Below are 20,115 nucleotides of genomic sequence, written 5' to 3'. Positions count from 1 at the left end.
ATTAGAAATTTGATGTGGACAGCAGTTTGAGTGCGCCCTACTTCCCGTCATCCATTTGTTTACACTCTCTCCTGCTAGCTAACAGTCCCTCACAACCCCAACCTAACATTAACGGGCAGCAAAAATGGTGTGCAATATTGGAGAAAACCAGTCGGACAGTTTGGAGCCGGATCCCAGCTCGGACGAGGAAAACAAACACGTTCATGGATCTATTTGTCTAGAAGCGGATTTATCAGAATAGAGTGGAGAAGGAAGCTTGTGGCCCCACTATATTTTCTAAGTAAAAACTATAATTTTTTTTCATTGATATTTTGTCACTCTTTCCTGATTCACAACAATTTAAATAAATAAATACTCAGAAATTTTAATTTATTTTATTCATATATCAGAAAAATGCCCCCAAAACATATTAACAACTACAATTTTCGTCAGAGTGGGTCTTTAAGTCCAGCATGCTTGTCCAATGACAGTCTGTTCGTTTTGGCTTCATAAGTCCGGTTTACCCTTCAAGGGATGTTAAATGTGTCACTGTCCCACTCCAACCTCCCCCCTCCTGTTTCTGCGTCCTTCACTTAGCAGGAGAAATGTAAGAGTTCATGTGCTTTCCTGTTAAATAAAACTTCACTCATAGATTTTCCAATCTTCAAAATAATTTTTGTTTTCAATCTCCAACACAACTTGGAATTAAAGTTGCATTATGATATTATCTTCGCATTGAGACTGTGTGAGTTTTACTCACACATTCTTTTAGACATTATTGGCTGGAAAGTCTAGACCAGAGGTGGGCAAATTACGACCCGAGGGTCCTTTAAACTATTTAATCTGGTCTGCCAAACTGGAATAAATTATATCCATTGTTTGTTTTGTTGTTTTTCTGAATTTCTTGTGTAATTTCTGGGTTGAACAGACTAACTCCAACAGCACACGAACACAGCATTTCTGTAAGCTTGTGTTGTTGCTTGTGCCGCTTTTCTCCTTCAGAATCTGCTGGAATTACGTGTTAACAATTAAAAAACGACAGTAAATTAAAGGACAAACACAGGAGCTTACATTTAGATAAGGTTCAAATTTATGGATTTACCCCTTCAGTCCTCAATCGAACACAAAGGCTCTGACTTCTTTGATTAGAAAATTATTGATCATGGCACTATCATGTTTTGGCTGATCCAAAAAAACAAAAAAATATCACATCCACTTGGATTGTCCACAAAGATCAGCTGATCCCTCTTGGGCTAATGGTCATAATTGCAATATATTATCATTAATTGAAATGTATGCCCTCTGATTCGCTTCATTTCTCATCCATCAGAAATTAAGAACTATAATTTACATTCTAATAACATTTAGAGTCAAAAGCTTCAAATTTTCTCCTCTAATGAAAGTCAAGCAGCCTTCCTTATTTTATGCTTTACAGAGTTTTCCTCCATCACACTGATCAGTATTCCTCCCAACAGTTTTCACACAAACCCCAATCTGAACAGTTGTGTGTCTATTTTGTTCATTCAAACACTTCCTACTTGTTCTCAGACATCCCTGCAGGCAAACAGCAGATATCTAGGCTAGGTAAAAGCAAACCCATCATTCAAAGAGAGTTACAGAACCTCATTTCCTCCCAGAGGAGACACAGCACTGTGTTCTGTCCAAACTCCCACTTCCTTCCGGTGATGAGTTTTCATCTAAACCTGAACCTGAAGACACACAGGAGCCATTACTGGAGCTCTCCCTCTCCGAGTCTGGTTTTAAAAATCACACAGTTTGAATTAGCGGTAGCTTAGCGCTAAATGAAGTTAGCCGTCAGCCCTTCTGTTTTCTTGAATGTGGAGCATGAATCCACACAGTCAAACAATTATTGAGTTCACAAAATGTATATTTAAAGACCCACTCCACTTTTTAAAAAATATATATTTACAAAGAGTTCCCAGTTGTTTATAATTATCCCATTGTTAGCCCCCCAATTTTTTTTTTTTTTTTTTTATTCCAGGTAAATCGTATCTGCAGAGCAGCAGTAGCTCATTAGAAATCCTCCTCGGGAATTTCATGACTGTTCCATTGCTGAGAGCTCTCTGTTTACACCCTCTCTTGCTAGCTTACAGCCCCCAAGCTATCTAGTGGTCTACAAGTGGATGCATCAGAACAGAGCAGAGAAAGGAGCGTGTCCCGCCCAACATATTTTTGACACCACAAACACCATATTTTTCTAATGTCATTTTTTTCTTTTGCTCCTGATTCATAATGGTTTTATAAAGAAATACTCAAAAAATGGCATTTTAAGCTTATTTTTTTTAAATAAATTTTCCTCCATCATGAGAAAAATGCCACGAGAAGATGCTAAAAACAAGATTTTCATTAGTGGAAGTCTAAATGTATCAAATACGGACTCATAAAAAAAAAACTTAAATAGTATAAAGGGATCAAATATGATCCAAACTAGTAAAAGCGAGACACACATATCCTCTGAATGCCTTATTATCTAGTTAGCGTGAGCCTGATTACACCCACTATTTATTTATTTATTTTTTTTAGATGTTGAAATTGACTCCTATTCACGTACAGTGGCAGCTGTGTTGATTAAACTGAAGGATTTAAGTAACCTCTGCCTACATTCGTATCCATGAAATACATTCAGTCGGGAAGACTTAAATTTTTCTTCTTTTTCCCTCCAAAAAATTATGAATTAAAAACTTTTTAAAAGAGGGCTAGCCTACCAGTTGCCATCAAATTTATTACATCAAAAAAATCCAATAAAATGTATATTACTGTCAAAATAATGATTTGATTTTTTTTTAATTATCATTACTTCTAATTATGCACATTAGCTGCCACTTAAACTTTTTTTTACACAATCCATCATCATCATCAACTTTATTAACAAAATTTAAAAAAATGAACAAAACATCCATTAAAAGCTTAACATTAAAAACAGTTTAAAAAATAAATATGTGAATAAAGATATAATTAAAAAACGAAGGTAAATACAAAAAACTCAAAAAACTCAAATGCCTAGTAATAAAAATGAGATTTAAGTTAAATATACATATATATATATATAATGCATAAGGATTTATATAAACTGAAAACAATAATTTCAAAAACTCTTGCAATAAAAACTAACTGAAAGGACTTTTTTCTGGAAAAAAAATTAGATTAAACTATGTAAGAGATAATGCCCGTTGCAGTGGGCATTATCAGAAATTATCGCACTTCATGGAAGCTTGAACCATTCGACGCAAAGTGAACAGTTCAGGCTTTATTTCTGATAATGCACAAATTGAAGGGCATTACCCTGCTTATACCTTTTTTAACAATAAATGGACCATTTAATGCGAGACCCGCCTTGTTTGTTACCATGACAATATGCCACTGAGCTGGCACCGACCTCGACTGAAGCATCAAAGGAAACAACATATTTGAAGATTGTCATGATAGGTTAAGAGTTCACCTCTTACCACTTGTTTTTGTCCAGATGATGAAGCAAAAGTTCGTTTTATAGAAGCCTCCGCAGTGATACAGAACATTTGGGCTTTGTGACCGGAACTTCTTTTTTAGGTATGGGTTATCACTTTTCAATCCACACCCAGCAGCCAATCAGAATCGAGTATTCATCTGAACCATGGTATAAAAAATATAAAATTGTGAAAACTAGAAAAGTTCAAGATGTGCAATGAATTCTAGATTCTTCTTTCTGAGTCTTCATTAAACAACTTTCTGCACCACAGAAACAAATCAATTTAAAATCAAAAGACAAATGGGCGACAGGTAAAAAAAATACTTTTATTTCCACAGAATGAAAAATCATTAATTTAACAGTTCATTTTATTTCATGTGATTTCAAAACATTAAAAAAGCCCCACCGTTCCATCAGAACACCAAACCAAACATCACCCCACGCCCTCGATCATTCCCATACAGCAGCCTGAGGAATGGCAACCTGAGCTTTACATCCCTCCATAGTGTGCATTAGCTAATGAGGTTGAGCAGCTGAAGTAACAGATCTTTTTTCCAGATAACCACTCACATGTCCTGCAGATACACATCATCTGACAGACTTCCTGAAAGCACCTTATTAGATCACAAAGAAGAAAAAAAAAAGGCATTCATTAAAGTTAGGCACCTATTTTGGAAAAAGTGGGTTTTCTTTTTGAAAAGTTAGAGATATAAAAACATCCAATTCCTATAAAACGGATCATGAAGACGTTGTTACTCTACATTATGAACCGTACAATAGCATAAAGAGATTAACCAGACATGCTGGTTATTCTGATGAAGAAAAACGTTTAAAAAATAGATTTAAAAACTTTTTACAAGACTTAAAGATGTAATGCATTTTGAAGATGCATTTTTAAATTCGAAAGTGGACTTTAGTGAAAAGGTAATTTTCTGTGACAGACTTTGTTTTATTCCACTGGTGTTTTGCATCATTTATTTAAAAAAAAAAAATGGAAAAAAAAATCTTATTTAAACAGGTTTACTTGACTTTGGGCAGGAGAAGTGTTTGTAAACGAGATCAGAAGTTTAAATCCATTTATGTCGGTTTCAATGGCATTCTGCGTCAAGACGAAGTGTTTTTGTTCCTTAGCAGAGACTGGCTCCAGAGGCTTCTTTCATAAGTTAGAAAAAATCGTCCAGAAAATGGTCGTTCACATTCATGCAAAGCACAGAACGTTGAATCCACCGTTAAATATTAAAAAAATCTCTTTTCTTGGTCAGATCGAATGATCCAAAAGCCTCTCGGTGTTGTCTCTTGTTCTGTGGCACAGTTTGAGTGGAAATGTCAGCGTTTTCCCCCGTGTGCACGGCGCCTCAGAGGTTACCTGGACGCGTCTGGAACGAGGTTTTTAAACCATCGAGCCACAGCTCCGTCCACCCTCAGCACTAACATGACTCCGATCAGCAGGAACATGCTGCTCATCAAGAACCCAGACACCTCGAACATTAACCTGCAAAAAGACGAAAAGGTTTCAACAGAAATCCCCTGGAAGTAATCAACAATAATTAAAAATAAAGAAGAATTATGGTCATTTCAAGCTTCATTTAACTGCAGCCACTAGAGCGTACAGTCAAACTGGTGATTGGAAGTTACACTTCATATTCTGAAAAGCCTTTAATGTTTATGTGAAGTGGAAAATCCATTCGGGCACTTACTTGGGTGCAAAAACCTTCCAGACCATTAGATGCCTCCTGAGGATAGCTGCAGCGCAGACTGAGGAAAAGACCTTTGATGGAAGCAGAAAGGATGAATGGAAAGATGCACAAATCACAGCAAAAATAAATAAATAAATAAAAGTAAATATGCATGAATTGAACTCCATTTAAAAGGCTCAATGGGAGCTTTGATTTCTCTTTCCGAGATATCTTAATGCTTATTATGCAACGTTCACGAACATGCATTTTTGAGGACGCATTTAGTCTGTCGTGATCACACTGAATGAGCAGGGAGGGGCTTCTTCCTCGTTTTCTTCTGTTTTCTAGCAACTGCACTAGTTTGGAAGACAATGGTGAGGACTGTTGAAAAATTTTAGTCCAGGCGTTTTCTTTTAAAGAACTATTCCGATATATGAAAGACTTGGAGGCCTAGAATTCTGCCCGATCACGAACCACTATTATAAATTTATCCTCCATTTAGTTGGCACTTGCATGACTTAAAAGGGACGCCACAGTTAAATCAGTAGTGTCCGAGTCCCTGATTGGCCAAAGTTTGACTTGGTTTAACTTTCAACACACATTTAGTGTTTTGTACTTGAGCGTAAATGACGTGATGTTTGAAAGTGGGAGTTTCAGACGTGGATGGCTGAAATACACAGACTATTGAAGGTAGCTTTCATTGAACGTGCACTTTGTACCAAGAAAATCATCCTGAAGAATGTGGTGATTGGAGCACGTGGCCCTTCTAAACACCCACAGAGCGGAGAGGCTTAATCAGCCCACCGGCCGCTCCGATCTGTGGGTGTTTAGAAGGGTCCGGCGCCGCCTGCTCTCCCCCTGACTGGTGACCAGCGGTTGGGACAGAGTCCTGTGTTAGAGGTGCTTTCAGGGGAGGTCCTGCAGTTCAGGAAAATAATTTTATTTTTTAAGAAACAAGTGTTTTTAAAACATCAATTTATTCCTCTTTTTTTAATAATAAGGCACATCTGTTTAAGAAAGTAGAAAAATGTCAACTTTCAGATATTTTTCCTAATCTAAGTTCAAAGTGGTCGATAAGAAAATTCTAATGACCCAATAGTCTAGCAGCATTGAAACAAATCACTTACGGACAAACAGTCTCGCATCAGATGTTTGTGTAACTAAGTTCTGAGTGTGTGTAACAAGTGATTTGTGCGTAATTTTTAAAGATTTTTGTGTGTAATTAGTTTCAAGCCGTTGTAATTTCAATGTGTGCGTGTGTAAATTGCATTTTTTTTTATTTTGTAATTTTTATACTTATGCACATAATGTACTATAGGAGTTACAAATCAAGAATATGCACACAATAATCCAAAGTTACAAACAAATAAAGAATTACGAACACACAAATTGGAGTGAGTCTATTTTTCTCTCCATAGAAAAAGGTCATAGAAACTTGCGTATGAGTTTTGAAAGCGGAAATCCAAATCGCACTTTTACTTTTCAGAGGAACGGTCACTTAAACGCGGGTTGTGTGAACGTAGCTTTAGATGGCAAACGAGACAATATTTGGGAGCGTCAAACCTAAACGGAGTGAACTCTGTGTGGACAGACCTGTGCTCCGTGAATAAAGAGGTAGCGTGCAGAGAGCTGCAGGAGTGAGGAGCTGAACTGATGAGGGTTTTCTCTGAGCCTCATCTCCATCACAGCGTCGCCCACTTCTTCTCCACAAGCTCTGCCCCCACTGCTCCCCCTCACTTCACACACCAGAGGCCAAAACAGCAGCAGAGGACACCCCACTGTGGAGAGTTAGGACACATTTCAACCAATCAGCTCAATTCAAGCAGGACTGAAGCTTGGTAAATGTCTTCACATTATGTTTGCATCTTTTTTCAAAGACAAAAGAATTTTAACGGCTTTTCAAAATAAAAGATACCTGCAAATAAGATGTGTGAGGCAAAAGTGTTGAGAGTAACTAGTGAGGCAGGTAACAGAGTGCCTGTGTGGCCGTCGGGGAATCCCACAAAGGCAGCACCCCACTGGATGGAGGGGAAAGTGGGCAGGTGACCAGTGGCGTGGAAGAACTGGGTGGCTGCCAGGGACCACAACACCACCGGAGTCCAGGGCACATGAAACCCACCTGACGGAAGCAGAAAGATCCATTAACCCTCAGTATTCTCTGTCATTGCCAATGCGTTTCTAATGGCGCCGACACGCTAGTAGCAATTGAATGTTTCAAAAAAGCTTCTAGCTTTAAAACAAACATGACCATTATGACTAGGGATGCAACAGATCACTGTTGCAGGAGAAAGCCGCTACTCCGTCTATAATGGGGACATGTGGTTATGGGATGGCAGTATGGCAAGCAAAAGGTATCAAAAATCACCAGGATAAGCGGTCAGGGCAAAGCCTCGCCTGCACATGTTCTACGAGTAATAATTATTATTTGAAAGATTTAAATATTCCCCGTTTAGTTTTAATAAAACAATTAATACCAAAAAATAATTTTCAGTTCAATTTTTACTGTTTTATTTAAGATTTATTTTGAAAATGGGGGGTGGGGAAAGATATGTTTTTATTTTAGAGGGTGCTCCAGATAAATTTGGCATTTTCAAGCATTATTTTCTCAATTTTTTTGTAGATTTGATCTCAAGACATGTAAATGTAATCAGAGACTATATGATTTAGCATTTTGTTTGTGTTCAAAGATGTTTTGTTTTTATGAATAGGACTCAATGAGCAAATGCTTTATATGTGTCTGAGTATATATTTGTTTTGAAGTACGTTCTATATCTTTTATCAAATATCCGTTTTAAAGCTTAAAAAAAATAATTTTAGGCTTTTCTCTCATTGATCTTTTTGTTTTTATTGATCCAAAAAATTATCTGAAATGGGAAATGATTTGAATAGTGAGTTTTGTGATTTGTTACACCCCTAGTTAAGACAAACGGTGACACAATTTGGACTAAATCAAATGTTCCTACATATTTTTTCACATAGTTTTTGCCTTGTTTTCTGATTTATCCTTTTTTATTTGGTCTTTACATTTTAGATTTTTTTAAATAAACAAAAACATTTTTAAAACTTGAAATTTATTACTCAAAATTATTTTTTTTTCTTTCCACTGTTTTTTTTTATTATTATTGTGCAACAGAAAAAAAAAATAGCGTTAAAAAAAGAGGCTGCGTTGTACTAAAAAACATGGGCATCAAGCAAAGCAAAAAAGATGTTCAAGGTAAATAATTTAGGTAAACCGCAAAATAGTGAAGATGCTCAAAGAGGCTCCACACTATTAAGGGTTAAGTTAGAAATAAAAGGCAAAATTTGGAACATATATTGAAATTTATCATAAAACAGTCAGTTTACACAGGAGCAAACACTTTGTAAAAAAGAGAATGTTAGTGGTGAAATCTAATGACCATTTATCGTGTTTGTGTCCGGTCTTTTCTGTTGCTTTTCCTCTTTTTAGCCTGTTTCCATGCGAGTATGAACATCTTACCAGAGTAAGTTCCCTGCAGGCCACACAGCGTGCTGGAGGAGGCATGGATGTGCAGCAGAGCTGCCATTTCTAAAAGCAGCAGGAGGAAAGATGCTGCCATGCCCTCTGGGTGCAGCAGCAGAAGTCCCACTCCCAGCAGGCCGCAGAACAGCAGCAGAGGGGCAGAGTACACCGTCCCCAGGCCGTACGCCTCCACCGTGGGTCTGTTGGGCGCCTCGGTGGCTCCGCTCAGCTCGCCGTCATCCAGCGAGCGGCGCATGTGCTGGTAGATCTGGGGGATGAGGTGGTGCAGCTCGGCCTGGGGGCTGATGCCGGTGCTGGCTCGGTAACGGGGCGTAGGCAGAGCGGGCGCTCGGGAGGAGGCGGCGGCTCGGGTTTTCACAAACACGGTGATGGGGTCCAACCAGATGAGGGACAGCCCCAGCCCTAAGAGGCAAAAGGCGGCCCTGGGGAGGGCCAGCTGCGCCACGCGGATCAGCTCGGCCAGATTCCTAAAGCTGTCCTCTGACGTGGCGCTCACAGCCCAGTGGAGCCCCAAGCACACGGACAGCAGCGGGAGGATCCAGCGGGCGGTGAACACCGTCCCGCCGGAGGAGTTCAGGTTACCGTAGTGGCACAGGAAGCGCCTCAGCAGATAGGTGAAAATGCCGAGAGAGATGACGGACAGGACGTAGTGCAGGTTCTTTAGCTGGTTGTCCTGCATTCTGGAGAGGGGGTAGAGGAAGGATGAAGGCTGGCAGGAGCCCTGCTCCTCTCTGCACCCATGGAACGACAGGGAGAGGTACAGGGTGCAGATGAGTAGTCCCACACAGCCTAGAAGGGTGGCGCTTTCCTTCCGGACCGTTGACGGGGACAGAGCAGAAGGAGGCAGCAGTCCGGCAGACTTTAGCGGGTCGGGGCTCGGAGGCAGAAGCCGACCGTTCCAGTTCAGCTGAATGGGAATATACAGAACCAGGGAGAACACCAGGAAGGTCACGACCCGGCCCTCGGCGATCACGTAGCTGTCCGATAGCAGGGAGGCGCAGCGAAGGAGAGGTATCAAGAGAGGAGCAACGAGGAGGCGACGCGGGGTCAACCACCGGGAGAACTTTGATGCCTTTGTCCCGTTCTTCGAAACCGTCACAGCGTTAAGTCGCCGGGCCCTCCAGAAGAAGAGGAGCTCCGAACTGAAGGCGCCAGCTGCCAGGCACCAAATCCCCTCCACGTAGCCCTGCATGAGCAGCTGAGCGGCGCCCACCACCACCCCCACCGCTAGCGCCAGAGCAGTTGGAGCCTTCAGCCCCACGCCGCTCTCTTTGATCAGCACCTGCGACAGCTCAGACAGGACCAAACACATCAGGCAGGCCAAAGCCAGGATGGCTAACCCTACCGCCATCTTGACGGGGTTGAATCTGGCCCAGGTGGCCCGGCAGGTGTCCCTGACAGATGTGAGGTAGGCCTGCAGAGAGGACGCCAGCTGTGGAGGCGGGCTGCGGCCCTCCCTGAGCGAGCTGAGGTAAGCAGAGGAGAGGCGGGAAAACTCGTCCTTCAGCTGGGAAAGTCTTTGTGGTGGAATGTCTCTGGCCATGCTCGAATACGTCTCCAGGAAGCGGTTAACCTTTAAACAAACAAACAATTGAATTAACAACGAAAGGGGAAAAACAAATTGCCGATTGTGCCGCAGGCTGGATTCTTAAAGGTTGCAATCTCCTCTTTGAGACGCTCAACAAGGTACCTGCTTTGCATTGATCCACAGCGCCTCCAGCTGGCTGAGACCTGCAACTGCACCTGCTGTCTTCTCTTGATGAAATAGCGGTAAGAGGGCCTGCCCCACGTTGCTGTATGGAATAGGAATCCCCAGCAGTAAAGCCAGAGTGGGAACCAAGTCTGTCTGTGGAACCACATCTGGTTCATCCTGAGGAGACACGAAGAAAAAACGTAGGAAAAATGATACTCTTCTTCATGCGTTTACAACGTCTGTCAACTTCTTAAAAGAGAGTTTCTCTACATTCTTTGCACAACATACAAGATTAAACATTATTTTTAAAAGTCAAAAATATCAATAAACAAACTTGAAACTGTTTATGTTTGAACTTAATGGCTTTTTTAAGTCATTTTCTATAAAAAAAAATCAACTAAGAGAAGCTTTGCTAAACATTTTCAGCTAAATCCTTTTAAAGAATAGTTACAACAAAAATATTAAACTCAAACTTAAACTCTTTAAGGACCCACTCCAATGAAAATTGTGGGGTTTTTTTGGTGTTCTTAACATGAACTTGTGGCATTTTACTGATGATAGAGGACATATAGAAAGAAAATTAGGCTAAAGATTGAATTTCTTTATTTCTTTGAACCACTATTATTAGCTAGGAGGTGTGAGGGGCTGTAAGCTAGCGGGAGAGGGTGTTAACAAGGATATGATGAGAGGCTTACTTCATGCCAACAGTCCCACCCAAAACTCAGACATTAATTCTAATGAACTTCTGCTGTTCTGCAGAAACCATGTCTTAGAAAACAACTTTGTTTTTACTATTTTGGCAAAAAAGGGCATAATTATAATTAAAAAGATCACCGGGAACACTTTGAAAATAGATCAAAAGATTTTCATGGAACTAATATGAGTAAAAAAAATCATAAAATGATTGCATTTATCTTTACTTTGTGATGTAAAATGTGCTTCAACTGGTTTGTAAACCTGTGTGACTTGATTTTTTTTTTCTTTCAGGACAAACATTTTGTACATCATCTTTGTATGGGATTATATGTACATCATTTGTGAATTTAAGTAAATCTAAACTGTTTTTAATCAAGTTTTAGGTGCAGATATCAGTAGGAAAGACCACCTTCTTTTTATGTCGACACAAGAAAATGACACAAGATGCTGTGTACCTGTGAGTGAGGGTCCGGAAACACAGGAGTTGGACTGTAAAGGAAGAGGGCAGCGTCCGTCTCCTTCAGGCTTTCCCCGCCGTGATCTCCAGTGTCGGTCATGCCGTGGTCTCCCATCACCACCAAGAGGGTGTCATTCTGCAGACGCTCAATCACCGACCTGAGCAGCAAAACACACGTACAGAAGAAAGAAATTTTAATATATTACATGGTCACAAGCCCGTTTTTTATTTGGATTTGATCTTTTAATGCTGTCATCTAACTAAGGCGCCTTTGAAAACTGAAACGCCGTCTATGCGTTTATCAGATGGCGTTGGTTTTCAGCACTTTTCTCAGCCTCTGAGCTGTCCCTTCCTGGATGTCTAATATGGAAATGTTGCCTAAACCATGCCCAATCAAAAAAAGTAGATTTTGCAAAACATAGGTCAGGGGTCAGCAATCTTTAACAGTAAAAGAGCCATTTTGCCTCGATTTCTACTGATCAAAACCTAGTAGGAGCCAAATAGTCTTTAAGAAATTTGGATTTGCATTCATGACCTTCTGTTTTTTTATAATAAATATAAGTTATGTCTATTTTTTGGCACAAACAAAAGCAAAAATATAAAAAGAACCTAGGAGCTCTCAAAATTTGATTTTTTGTATACTCAATGTTGTGCAGTACAAGATAATATGTGCTTTTAACTCATAAAAGATAAAACGTTTTTACTAAAGTTTTGCTTTGCATTTAAAACCTGTGCATTATGGAGGTAGCGTTAAGCACACAAGATGTCTTTAGGTCAACAGGGATGTAAAGACCTACAAAGTTTATCACCTCAGCCATCAATTTATAAATTTAACTAAATTAAATTAAAGCTAATTAAGTAATCCTTACTTTAGACAAATGGCTATTTTAATTTTCTTTATTTTTTGTTCTTTTCCCCTCTTTATCCTCAGCAGTCTTACACTGCTGGGTTTTGTTATTTTAGTTTGGGGTTGGTAGTCTTTGTTTGTGGGCTTTGTTTATTCGTTTTCTTTTGGTAGTTTTGGTTAGGCAGCTATTAGCAGGGAGCTGCTGACTGACGGTCAACATGGCTGGGTCAGGAGTCTCCCCGACTTATTTTATGTTTGGCCGAGGAGCCACCATGGAAAGATAAAAGATCCACATGAGGCTCTGGAGCCGCAGGTTGCAGACCCCTGACATATGCCCTTTAAATGCCACATGACTAATATATATCAATGTATCTGTTTAGATAAAAGAATCGGACTGTATTGTCACAAAGTTAGCTTAATCTATTTTGTGTTGATTTGTGGATCATGTAGATCATATACAACAGAGAGTTGCTGTAACACTTTCTGACCTGATGACTCCGTCCATCTGTGTGAGCTTGTCCGCCATAGCTGGGTGATCCGGGCCAAACCTGTGGCCACAGTGGTCCACGCCCAGAAAGTGAGCGACCAGGACGTCCCAGTCGTCGCCCACCACTGGTCACAGCAGCAGAGAAAGTACAGAGACTGATACAGGGTAACAACGGAATATATGTAACCTTGTAGTGAATGCTTACTAGTTGTGTAGAGATGCTGCAGGATCCCGTTATCCACAGTGTGCAAATCCTTCACATTGAAAGACGGGAAAGGCAGGGAGCGATGGAACTTCTTGGGGAAAAGACTCTCCCAGGTGTCATCCCCCATAAAGACAACATGTCTGCCTGAATAAAAAGAAATAATTCACACATAAAAGGGGACACATTTATGAAAGAGGTTCCACAGGGTCAACATACCTGTTTGTCCAAGTTGATGGATGAGATTGTCCTCCAAGATGGCACTTGATGCAAAGTTATTGCCCACATCCACGAAGGTCGGCAGGGATCCGGTGGTGAAGCCCTTGATCCTCTGCATGGTGGTCGTTGGCGGGTCAGCTCTGAAGGGGTACAGCCGACTCTGCGAGGGCCTGGAGGACACCACCTCCTCCACCACAGGGAGCTTGTTCTCGTACGGTCGTGGCGCCGTTTTGCTGGGGTCAAAGCGGGCAAAGTCGATCTTCAGGGCGTCGATTATCAGGACAACAGCCCTTTTGAATCGCGGCTGACCGCGGCAGAAATCCGCCGAGTCCCCGGCGGGCTCCAGCAGGTCGCCGCATGTGCTGGTCCTGTTCACCTCCAGCCTTACCAGCAGGAAGCCCCCCACAAAGAGGTAGATGCCCACCAAATACACGGCACTCATCCAGAGCAGCAAACACAGCACGGGGAGTCCCTTCATCCTAGCCGAACGGGTAGACGGGAGTCCAGAGAAACGGAACGAACTCAACGGAGCACCTGTCTAGGACCGACACCTGCCATGGAGGTGCTAACACTAACGAGAGTCACTTTGTTCAAACTTTGCGACTCGCGTTTACAAGCTAACACAATGTTACGCTACAAAACTAGCTAACATTAATTCAGTTTTAAACTAGCTAACAGTAAACCTTGGTAAGTTAACGCCGTGGCTAATTCACCTCGCTTTGATATCTGACCTTGTAGCAGCCGACTTTTGTGTCCTTCTCAGTCGGAAGTCGGGCGCGCATGTGTGATTTAACAACACCGGGTAATGTGTATCGAGTAAACAGTGAACAAGGCGGCGCGTTCACTTTCTTTCGGACACCTTCCATGAGATATTACGGCTGGTGACATATCGGAACGCCAACGTGACAGCACCCAGGCGGAGCCCTTTTTTTGTAACACACAACTGGAGGGAGTTTAATTTGCCCGGAGTCTTGACTTGCAGGTTGCAATTCCTCTCATTCGTCGACCGAAATAAAACCAACGTCATTGACCATTTTACATTATATTATGTAGGGTAAAAACTTCTAAATATATTGTTCTAATCAAGCAATTAATGAGGAAAATACAATGACTGCCTGCTAGCCAGAGAAGCGGGCTAAAATTCTCAGGAAGCAACAGGAAGTACACCCTTTTCATTCATAAATGTGGGATCAAATCCGTAGTTTTTAACTGTATTTATGAAAAAAAGGCAAAATATATGGACAAAAAGCTGATAATGTGCATTATGTTAATTCATTATTTTTTTAAATGCATTCCATAGCTTAATGTTGTTTGAAAATAATATTTTTGTTTTCTTCCCCAAAACAAAATCCAATATAGCTATAATTTTTTTTATAATGTAGTCAAAGATATAGTGATACCTCTACATTTAAAAAACAGTTTCCCTTTATGATGCATCATATTGGAAGACTTTTATCTCCTTTTTTACTTGCATTACTGTTGTTAAAATTTCCTTGAGTTTTTCTTTGCTCTCAATTGTCAAAAATAAATAATTAGAAAAATATTTAAAAAATCAAATTGGGGGTTTTTAAAAAATGAAATCTACAAACTTTTTTAAAATACTTTTTATTATTTAATAAATATCCCTAATTAAATTAACAAAAATTTTAACAAACTAGACTATTAAGCTTTTTTGTGATCTGAGGACCTTTGTTTCGATATTTTGTTACAAATATCCTTTACACTAGTAATGAGGACATAAAACAAGTAATCAAACTGCTTCGTACGAGTATGAAAAAGATGGAAAAAGTTTGGAAAAAATCAATTTAAAATTACTTATCTCTCTGTTACCCTAAACTTCCATGATAGTGTTGATGTTTTGTGAGGGTGAACTGATCCAAACCCTGCTAAGAATTCCAATATATTCCATTAAGTCAAGATGTGGCACCAAATAACAACATAAGAGGTTTTGTGCTTTTAATTCAGCATTCCGATGTAGTAATTCCTCAGAATTTGACAGCATTTCAAAATACTGAGACCCAAAATAAATAGATTTATTTGGGATGTCCTTCCAAATCCAATACTTTCAAAATTACCTTGCATAAAATATACTTTTTATATTAATAGAATAGGGTCAAAATGTGAACTTAAGACAATGTTTAGGGCTTTAACTATTGTCAAGCATGACCCAAAGCAGCACTGGGTGGTCCCACTTGTGTTGAAATTATGCAAGAATCAATCATGTCACTAAGATCTGTGTAAACCAAGTGGCTTCCTGAGGTAAACTAGCTAAAATGCACACACTTATTGTTCAAAAACCGTCAGAAAAAAAGAAAAACACATCAAACCCAACTTAGGAGTTTACTACAACTGCAAGTGTAATGAATAATGGGACCAGCAGTTTTTTTTGTTTTTGCATTAGTCCTATCAGTTGCACAAGTCACTAAAAATGACATTTATTTTACAGACAATGAAAATGAACCATGAGAATCTCAATAAACTGGGCTCCACTGAAAGCTGCAGAAGGTTAGCGGCTTTTCCATTTCTAACCAGTCGGTTTTGTAAAAAAAAAAAAAAAAAAGTGTTCACGCAAAGATGCCTCCATGATGCCTTCTTCCGTTCTCTTTTGGTAATCTAACTTCCTTCAGGGAGTCCTCTGGTCCTCAGAAGATTCCAAATGGCTGTGAGCTTCCTCCGTCTTTTCTTGCAACTCTTCCGGTGATAGTTTCTGGCTCGTTTTTGACAACGTGCTGTAAATGGTCATGGCCTAAAAGTAACAAAAGATGGGAAGAATTCATGTGAGATCAGCCAACACAAATAGGGATGCTGAATGAGCATGAAGACAAACCTGAGAAACCATGCCGCTGATGTCCCCCGTGTTGGATGGAAGGAGGATGGTGTTGGACTGTTTGGCGAGGTTAGAAAATGCAGACACGTACTGTTCTGCCACGCTTAAAGATGCAGCAGCGTTTCCATTCTGTAACATACACAATAAATGTCAGGTCACGTTATAAACAGATTATTGTAATCCAGGGGGTCTGCAACCACAAATGTGACTCTAGTACTTTGAAGAAAAACACTAAGAATTTATAGAAATAACAGGTTTGTAGTTTTTGATTTGTTTTAGTCAAGTTGTCATTTCTGTTTAGATTTTGAACACTTCAAATGTTAAAATAGTGGTTTATTTTAAGAATGTTCTGATCTTCTGCTGCATAACAGTAAGTAGTTTCTGTTCAGAGGCAAAGTTCTTAAAGTATATAATTGTATTTATATGTATAGATAAAAAAGGATTCTACCCCAAATGTATATTTCTATATTTAGTAGTAAAAGGAGAGAAAGAATGAAGGTGTACCAAATTCCTAAACCTAGAAAATGTCATGTTTGACTTTGATTTTTGCACTTTTGAATATGTAAATCTGAATCTGTCACTAAGCTGCAGCAGATCTGTGTCTTATTTGAAACTATTTTATTTTGAAAGGAGCTGCAAAAATAAAAGAATTGTTCTACATTGAAAAACATACCATTTTGCTTATTTATGACTATAATTCCATTATTGTCATAAATATTGAAAAGTTATATTTTATAAATTAATTGCCATAAAAATATAAATAAAATGTATTTTTCTACACGATAAAGTAGAATTTTTTTGGGTCTTTCTGGTCCCCAATAGTCTAATAAATACCTGTTCAGTCAGAGCATCAGAGAGCATCCGGATGGCCTTTGCTTTGGCCTCAGCTTTGGCTATAACTGCTTGAGCCTCACCTGCAGGAAACAAGAATTCATCACACGGCGTTGACAGGAGTCAAAACGTTCAAGTATTTTAGACCAAACGGGCAAAACGTCTGATTTAGAAACCAGCCTACCGGCGGCTTTATTGATCTGCTCTGCCTTCTCTCCCTCCGAGGCCAGAATCTGCGCTTGTTTACGACCTTCCGCCACGTTTATGGCTGCCTCCCTCGTCCCTTCAGACTCCAGCACCGTGGCTCTCTTCTTCCGCTCGGCTTCAACCTTTAAGCAGTCAAGAAAATGAAGACATTTGAAGCCAGAGCTGTAATTAACAAAAAGTTGGAGGTCGTGTCATATCAAATGGAATCCAATATTTCCTTAAAGGGATTTCACCTGCATCTGCATAGATTCTTTAACGCGGGGCGGGACGTGGATGTCCTTGATTTCATAACGGAGGCAGCGGATTCCCCACTCGTCTGATGCCTGGTTGATGGAGTGAACTATGTTGGAGTTAAGAGACTCTCTTTCCTAAAAAGAAAACAGTAAAACATTTTTTTTTAAATAAACTCACCATCTATTACATTTTCTGGTCTTAAAACAAAGAGAAAGAACTGTTTTAAAAATTAAGTGAATTTTCAATGGTAACAAACTCAAGTGGTTTTTATTTTGACTCCAGGATAACTTTTACCTCTTATATTAAGCAGGTGATTAAAACTGTTTTTTATCATCTTAACAATGTGGCTAGGCTCCGCCCATTTCTCTATTTTGCTGATATGGAGAAGCTGATGCACTCCTTTGTCATCAATAGAATTGATTATTGTAACTTCCTGCTTTCTGGCCATCCACAAAGCAACATTAAGAACAATTTGGCTTCTTCAGAACTCTGTTACACGTCCTCACTAAGATCAGGGGCTCACATCACAGAGATTTTCACTAATATATATAGTTTAACCTTTTTTTTTTTTTTTAAAGTTCACGTTTAACCAATTATTTTTATGCTTCAAAAATCATTTTATTTCCAGTTGGAGTCTTCAGTGTGATTTCATGTTCGTCTTGTGCAGCACTTTGTGCTACAATGTATGAGTGCATTAGAATTAAAGGCTGATTTGATCTAAGGTAGAAATAAAAAATCTTTACCCGAAAAACTTTATCCAGCGTTAGTTTGCCCAGCTCAGAGCGCATGGTGGTCTGAGCCAGCTGTGTGACTGCATATTCTGGATCCTCAACGCCATAGCTGGCCTGAGGGAGAACAGAGGGACATTTTTATATTTATTACTGAATTAAAATATACATATTAAAAGGATAAAATAGGCAAACAACTGTTGCAGCATCAAACTGTTCTGCATGCGTACCTTGAAAGGGTCCAGGATCCGTAAATAAAGAACTCCATCGATCTGAAGTGTTACATTGTCTGTAAATGTAAAAATAGATATTACCTGTTTCTATTCATTACAGTAGCAGAGAAGAACTCTTCTTAAGAAAACAGAGAATGTTCAACAAACGAAAAAACGTGTATTCCAATCCCCATCAGAGGAATAAGACTAAATTATTTTAAATGGGTTACCCACCTAGAGAGACCGCAGACTGTTCTGGGACGTCAATCACGATTTCTTTGAGACTTTGAACATAACGAATTCGGTCAAGTAGAGGGATGAGGAAGTTTAAACCCTAGAAGAGGACAAAAAGTTGATGATTATAAGCACAACCACCACAGACATGATGTTTAAGTGATCGCTCATCTATTGATAAGATAACTTCTGTTCCTTCTTAGTTGTTTCACAGATGTCTTTATTTTATTTTTTTTTACATCTTCAGATGGAAATGACAGGGAAAAGTTTCTTAATACAGTCTGCAGTCTGAAATACATAAGCTTGATTCCTGCTTTGTGCTGAGGTGCCCTCGGGCACAACATAGCTCCTGGTGGTCTGGTTAGGACGTTTCATGGCAGCTCGCCTACCAACAGTGTGTGAATGTGTACATGCATGGGGAAATGGGACTTCGGGCCAAAATAACCGTAAAAAAGTGTAATCCAAGTATTGACTAAATAAATGTAGTTAGGATCACAGAAACTGCTGCAAATTATACTAAACCTTAAAAGTTCTAACCAATGGAGCTATGTTTGGTCCTGAGTGAGCTAGCATCATAGCATGAGCCATTGTATTACTATAAATTCTAGTATCTACGATTTATTTTTCTAATAAAATGAGAGATGATACCGGTTCCAGGATGCGGTGGAAGCGACCCATTCTTTCCACCACCCAAGCTTCCTGTTGGGGCACAAAGAGGACCACAGTGTTCATGGGTAAACTGGAAGCCCATCGCTGTTGCACCGGTGTGACCAGCAGCCTCGGTGCAGACCGCTGAGCTTGCTGGGGGGAGAATAAATCAAATCAATAAATGTTAATTCTATTGCCCTTGATCTCACAACAATAACTAATTATTTTAAAGACTTTAATAAGACATCACAATTTATTTAATCAACTATGAAGAGAATCAACGTATAATTGATTTAACAACACCTATTACATACTTGTACTTTTCTGCATAATGATAGTTTAAAACAACATGAAGCGCACAAAAACACTGAAGCACTTACAGATGTTTGCAAAACTAAGGTTCAAGTGCAGTATCAACTAAATAATAAAAAAAACTTTAGAGGTAAAGATAAAAAAAATAGCTACAACTTTTAAGTAAAAAACTTTGATTATTCTTTTCTATTAATCTTACGAGAGAAAAAAAAAAACATCACATTTTTTTGGACGTGTGAAACGTTTACGAGTCACTAACCAAAGATTAATGACAAAACCATAAAACTCTAACGGATTATTAAATTTAAAAAATGAATTTTAAAAGAGAAGAAAAAATAATATATGGAATTTTAAATTGTTTACTTAGGCAAAACAAGAAAAACTGTTTCTATCGGGTCCAGTCTATTGTGTGGGCAATATTTCTCCTCGCAAGCTAACAAAATACCAACTAAACTTACCAGCAAAATAGCTCCACCTGTCCGACACAGCGTTCGCAACATAGCTTTAATATTATCTGAGGACTGTAGTTACCAAAAGTAAATTTCTAAGCTGGAATTAACTCAAACTCCGCACTCATGAGTGACCCTTACTAATCAGGAAATGAACGTTACATCATTTGTACGGTGACGGAAGAAGTTCGGACGGCAACACAGGCTGG

At 39.4% G+C, this 20,115-nt stretch overlaps 2 protein-coding genes across 2 annotated transcripts; both read right to left on the bottom strand.

The window, feature by feature from the left end:
* Nucleotides 1-3,751: 3,751 nt before the first annotated feature.
* On the bottom strand, nt 3,752-14,221 carry pigo (phosphatidylinositol glycan anchor biosynthesis, class O). Its single transcript, XM_024299726.2, has 10 exons — nt 13,225-14,221; nt 13,009-13,152; nt 12,805-12,928; nt 11,468-11,627; nt 10,314-10,493; nt 8,600-10,196; nt 7,037-7,240; nt 6,715-6,899; nt 5,143-5,213; nt 3,752-4,937 (listed from the first exon to the last, which is right to left on the bottom strand). Exons 1-10 carry the CDS (start codon nt 13,700-13,702, stop codon nt 4,808-4,810), a joined length of 3,273 nt encoding a protein of 1,090 aa, XP_024155494.1. The 5' UTR covers nt 13,703-14,221; the 3' UTR covers nt 3,752-4,807.
* A 945-nt stretch (nt 14,222-15,166) lies between these two features.
* Nucleotides 15,167-20,103, bottom strand: stoml2 (stomatin (EPB72)-like 2). The gene is made up of 10 exons (XM_024299964.2): nt 19,916-20,103; nt 19,146-19,298; nt 18,498-18,597; nt 18,282-18,340; nt 18,067-18,168; nt 17,323-17,457; nt 17,067-17,211; nt 16,886-16,965; nt 16,052-16,180; nt 15,167-15,970 (listed from the first exon to the last, which is right to left on the bottom strand). The coding sequence occupies exons 1-10, from the start codon at nt 19,955-19,957 to the stop codon at nt 15,848-15,850; spliced, it is 1,068 nt and encodes a 355-aa protein (XP_024155732.1). The 5' UTR covers nt 19,958-20,103; the 3' UTR covers nt 15,167-15,847.
* Nucleotides 20,104-20,115: the final 12 nt, after the last annotated feature.

Source organism: Oryzias melastigma, linkage group LG12 (assembly GCF_002922805.2).
Source record: "Oryzias melastigma strain HK-1 linkage group LG12, ASM292280v2, whole genome shotgun sequence".
In the NCBI taxonomy this organism is placed as follows: Eukaryota; Metazoa; Chordata; class Actinopteri; order Beloniformes; family Adrianichthyidae; genus Oryzias; species Oryzias melastigma.
Note: the sequence above shows the minus strand (reverse complement) of the source record. Positions and strands in the feature narration are given on the sequence as shown.

What these genes read in the sequence shown, in the direction of transcription:
- pigo (XM_024299726.2), bottom strand. Translation starts at nt 13,702, where the DNA reads ATGAAGGGACTCCCCGTGCTGTGTTTGCTGCTCTGGATGAGTGCCGTG. An exon ending in TTCCGGACCCTCACTCACAG is followed by an intron (nt 10,494 to 11,467) that starts GTACACAGCATC and finishes GTGTCTCCTCAG; the next exon opens with GATGAACCAGATGTGGTTCC. An exon ending in TGGAAGGTTTTTGCACCCAA is followed by an intron (nt 4,938 to 5,142) that starts GTAAGTGCCCGA and finishes GTCTTTTTGCAG; the next exon opens with GTTAATGTTCGAGGTGTCTG.
- stoml2 (XM_024299964.2), bottom strand. Translation starts at nt 19,957, where the DNA reads ATGTTGCGAACGCTGTGTCGGACAGGTGGAGCTATTTTGCTG. An exon ending in GGATCCTGGACCCTTTCAAG is followed by an intron (nt 18,169 to 18,281) that starts GTACGCATGCAG and finishes GTTCTCCCTCAG; the next exon opens with GCCAGCTATGGCGTTGAGGA. An exon ending in AAGAATCTATGCAGATGCAG is followed by an intron (nt 17,212 to 17,322) that starts GTGAAATCCCTT and finishes GACTGCTTAAAG; the next exon opens with GTTGAAGCCGAGCGGAAGAA.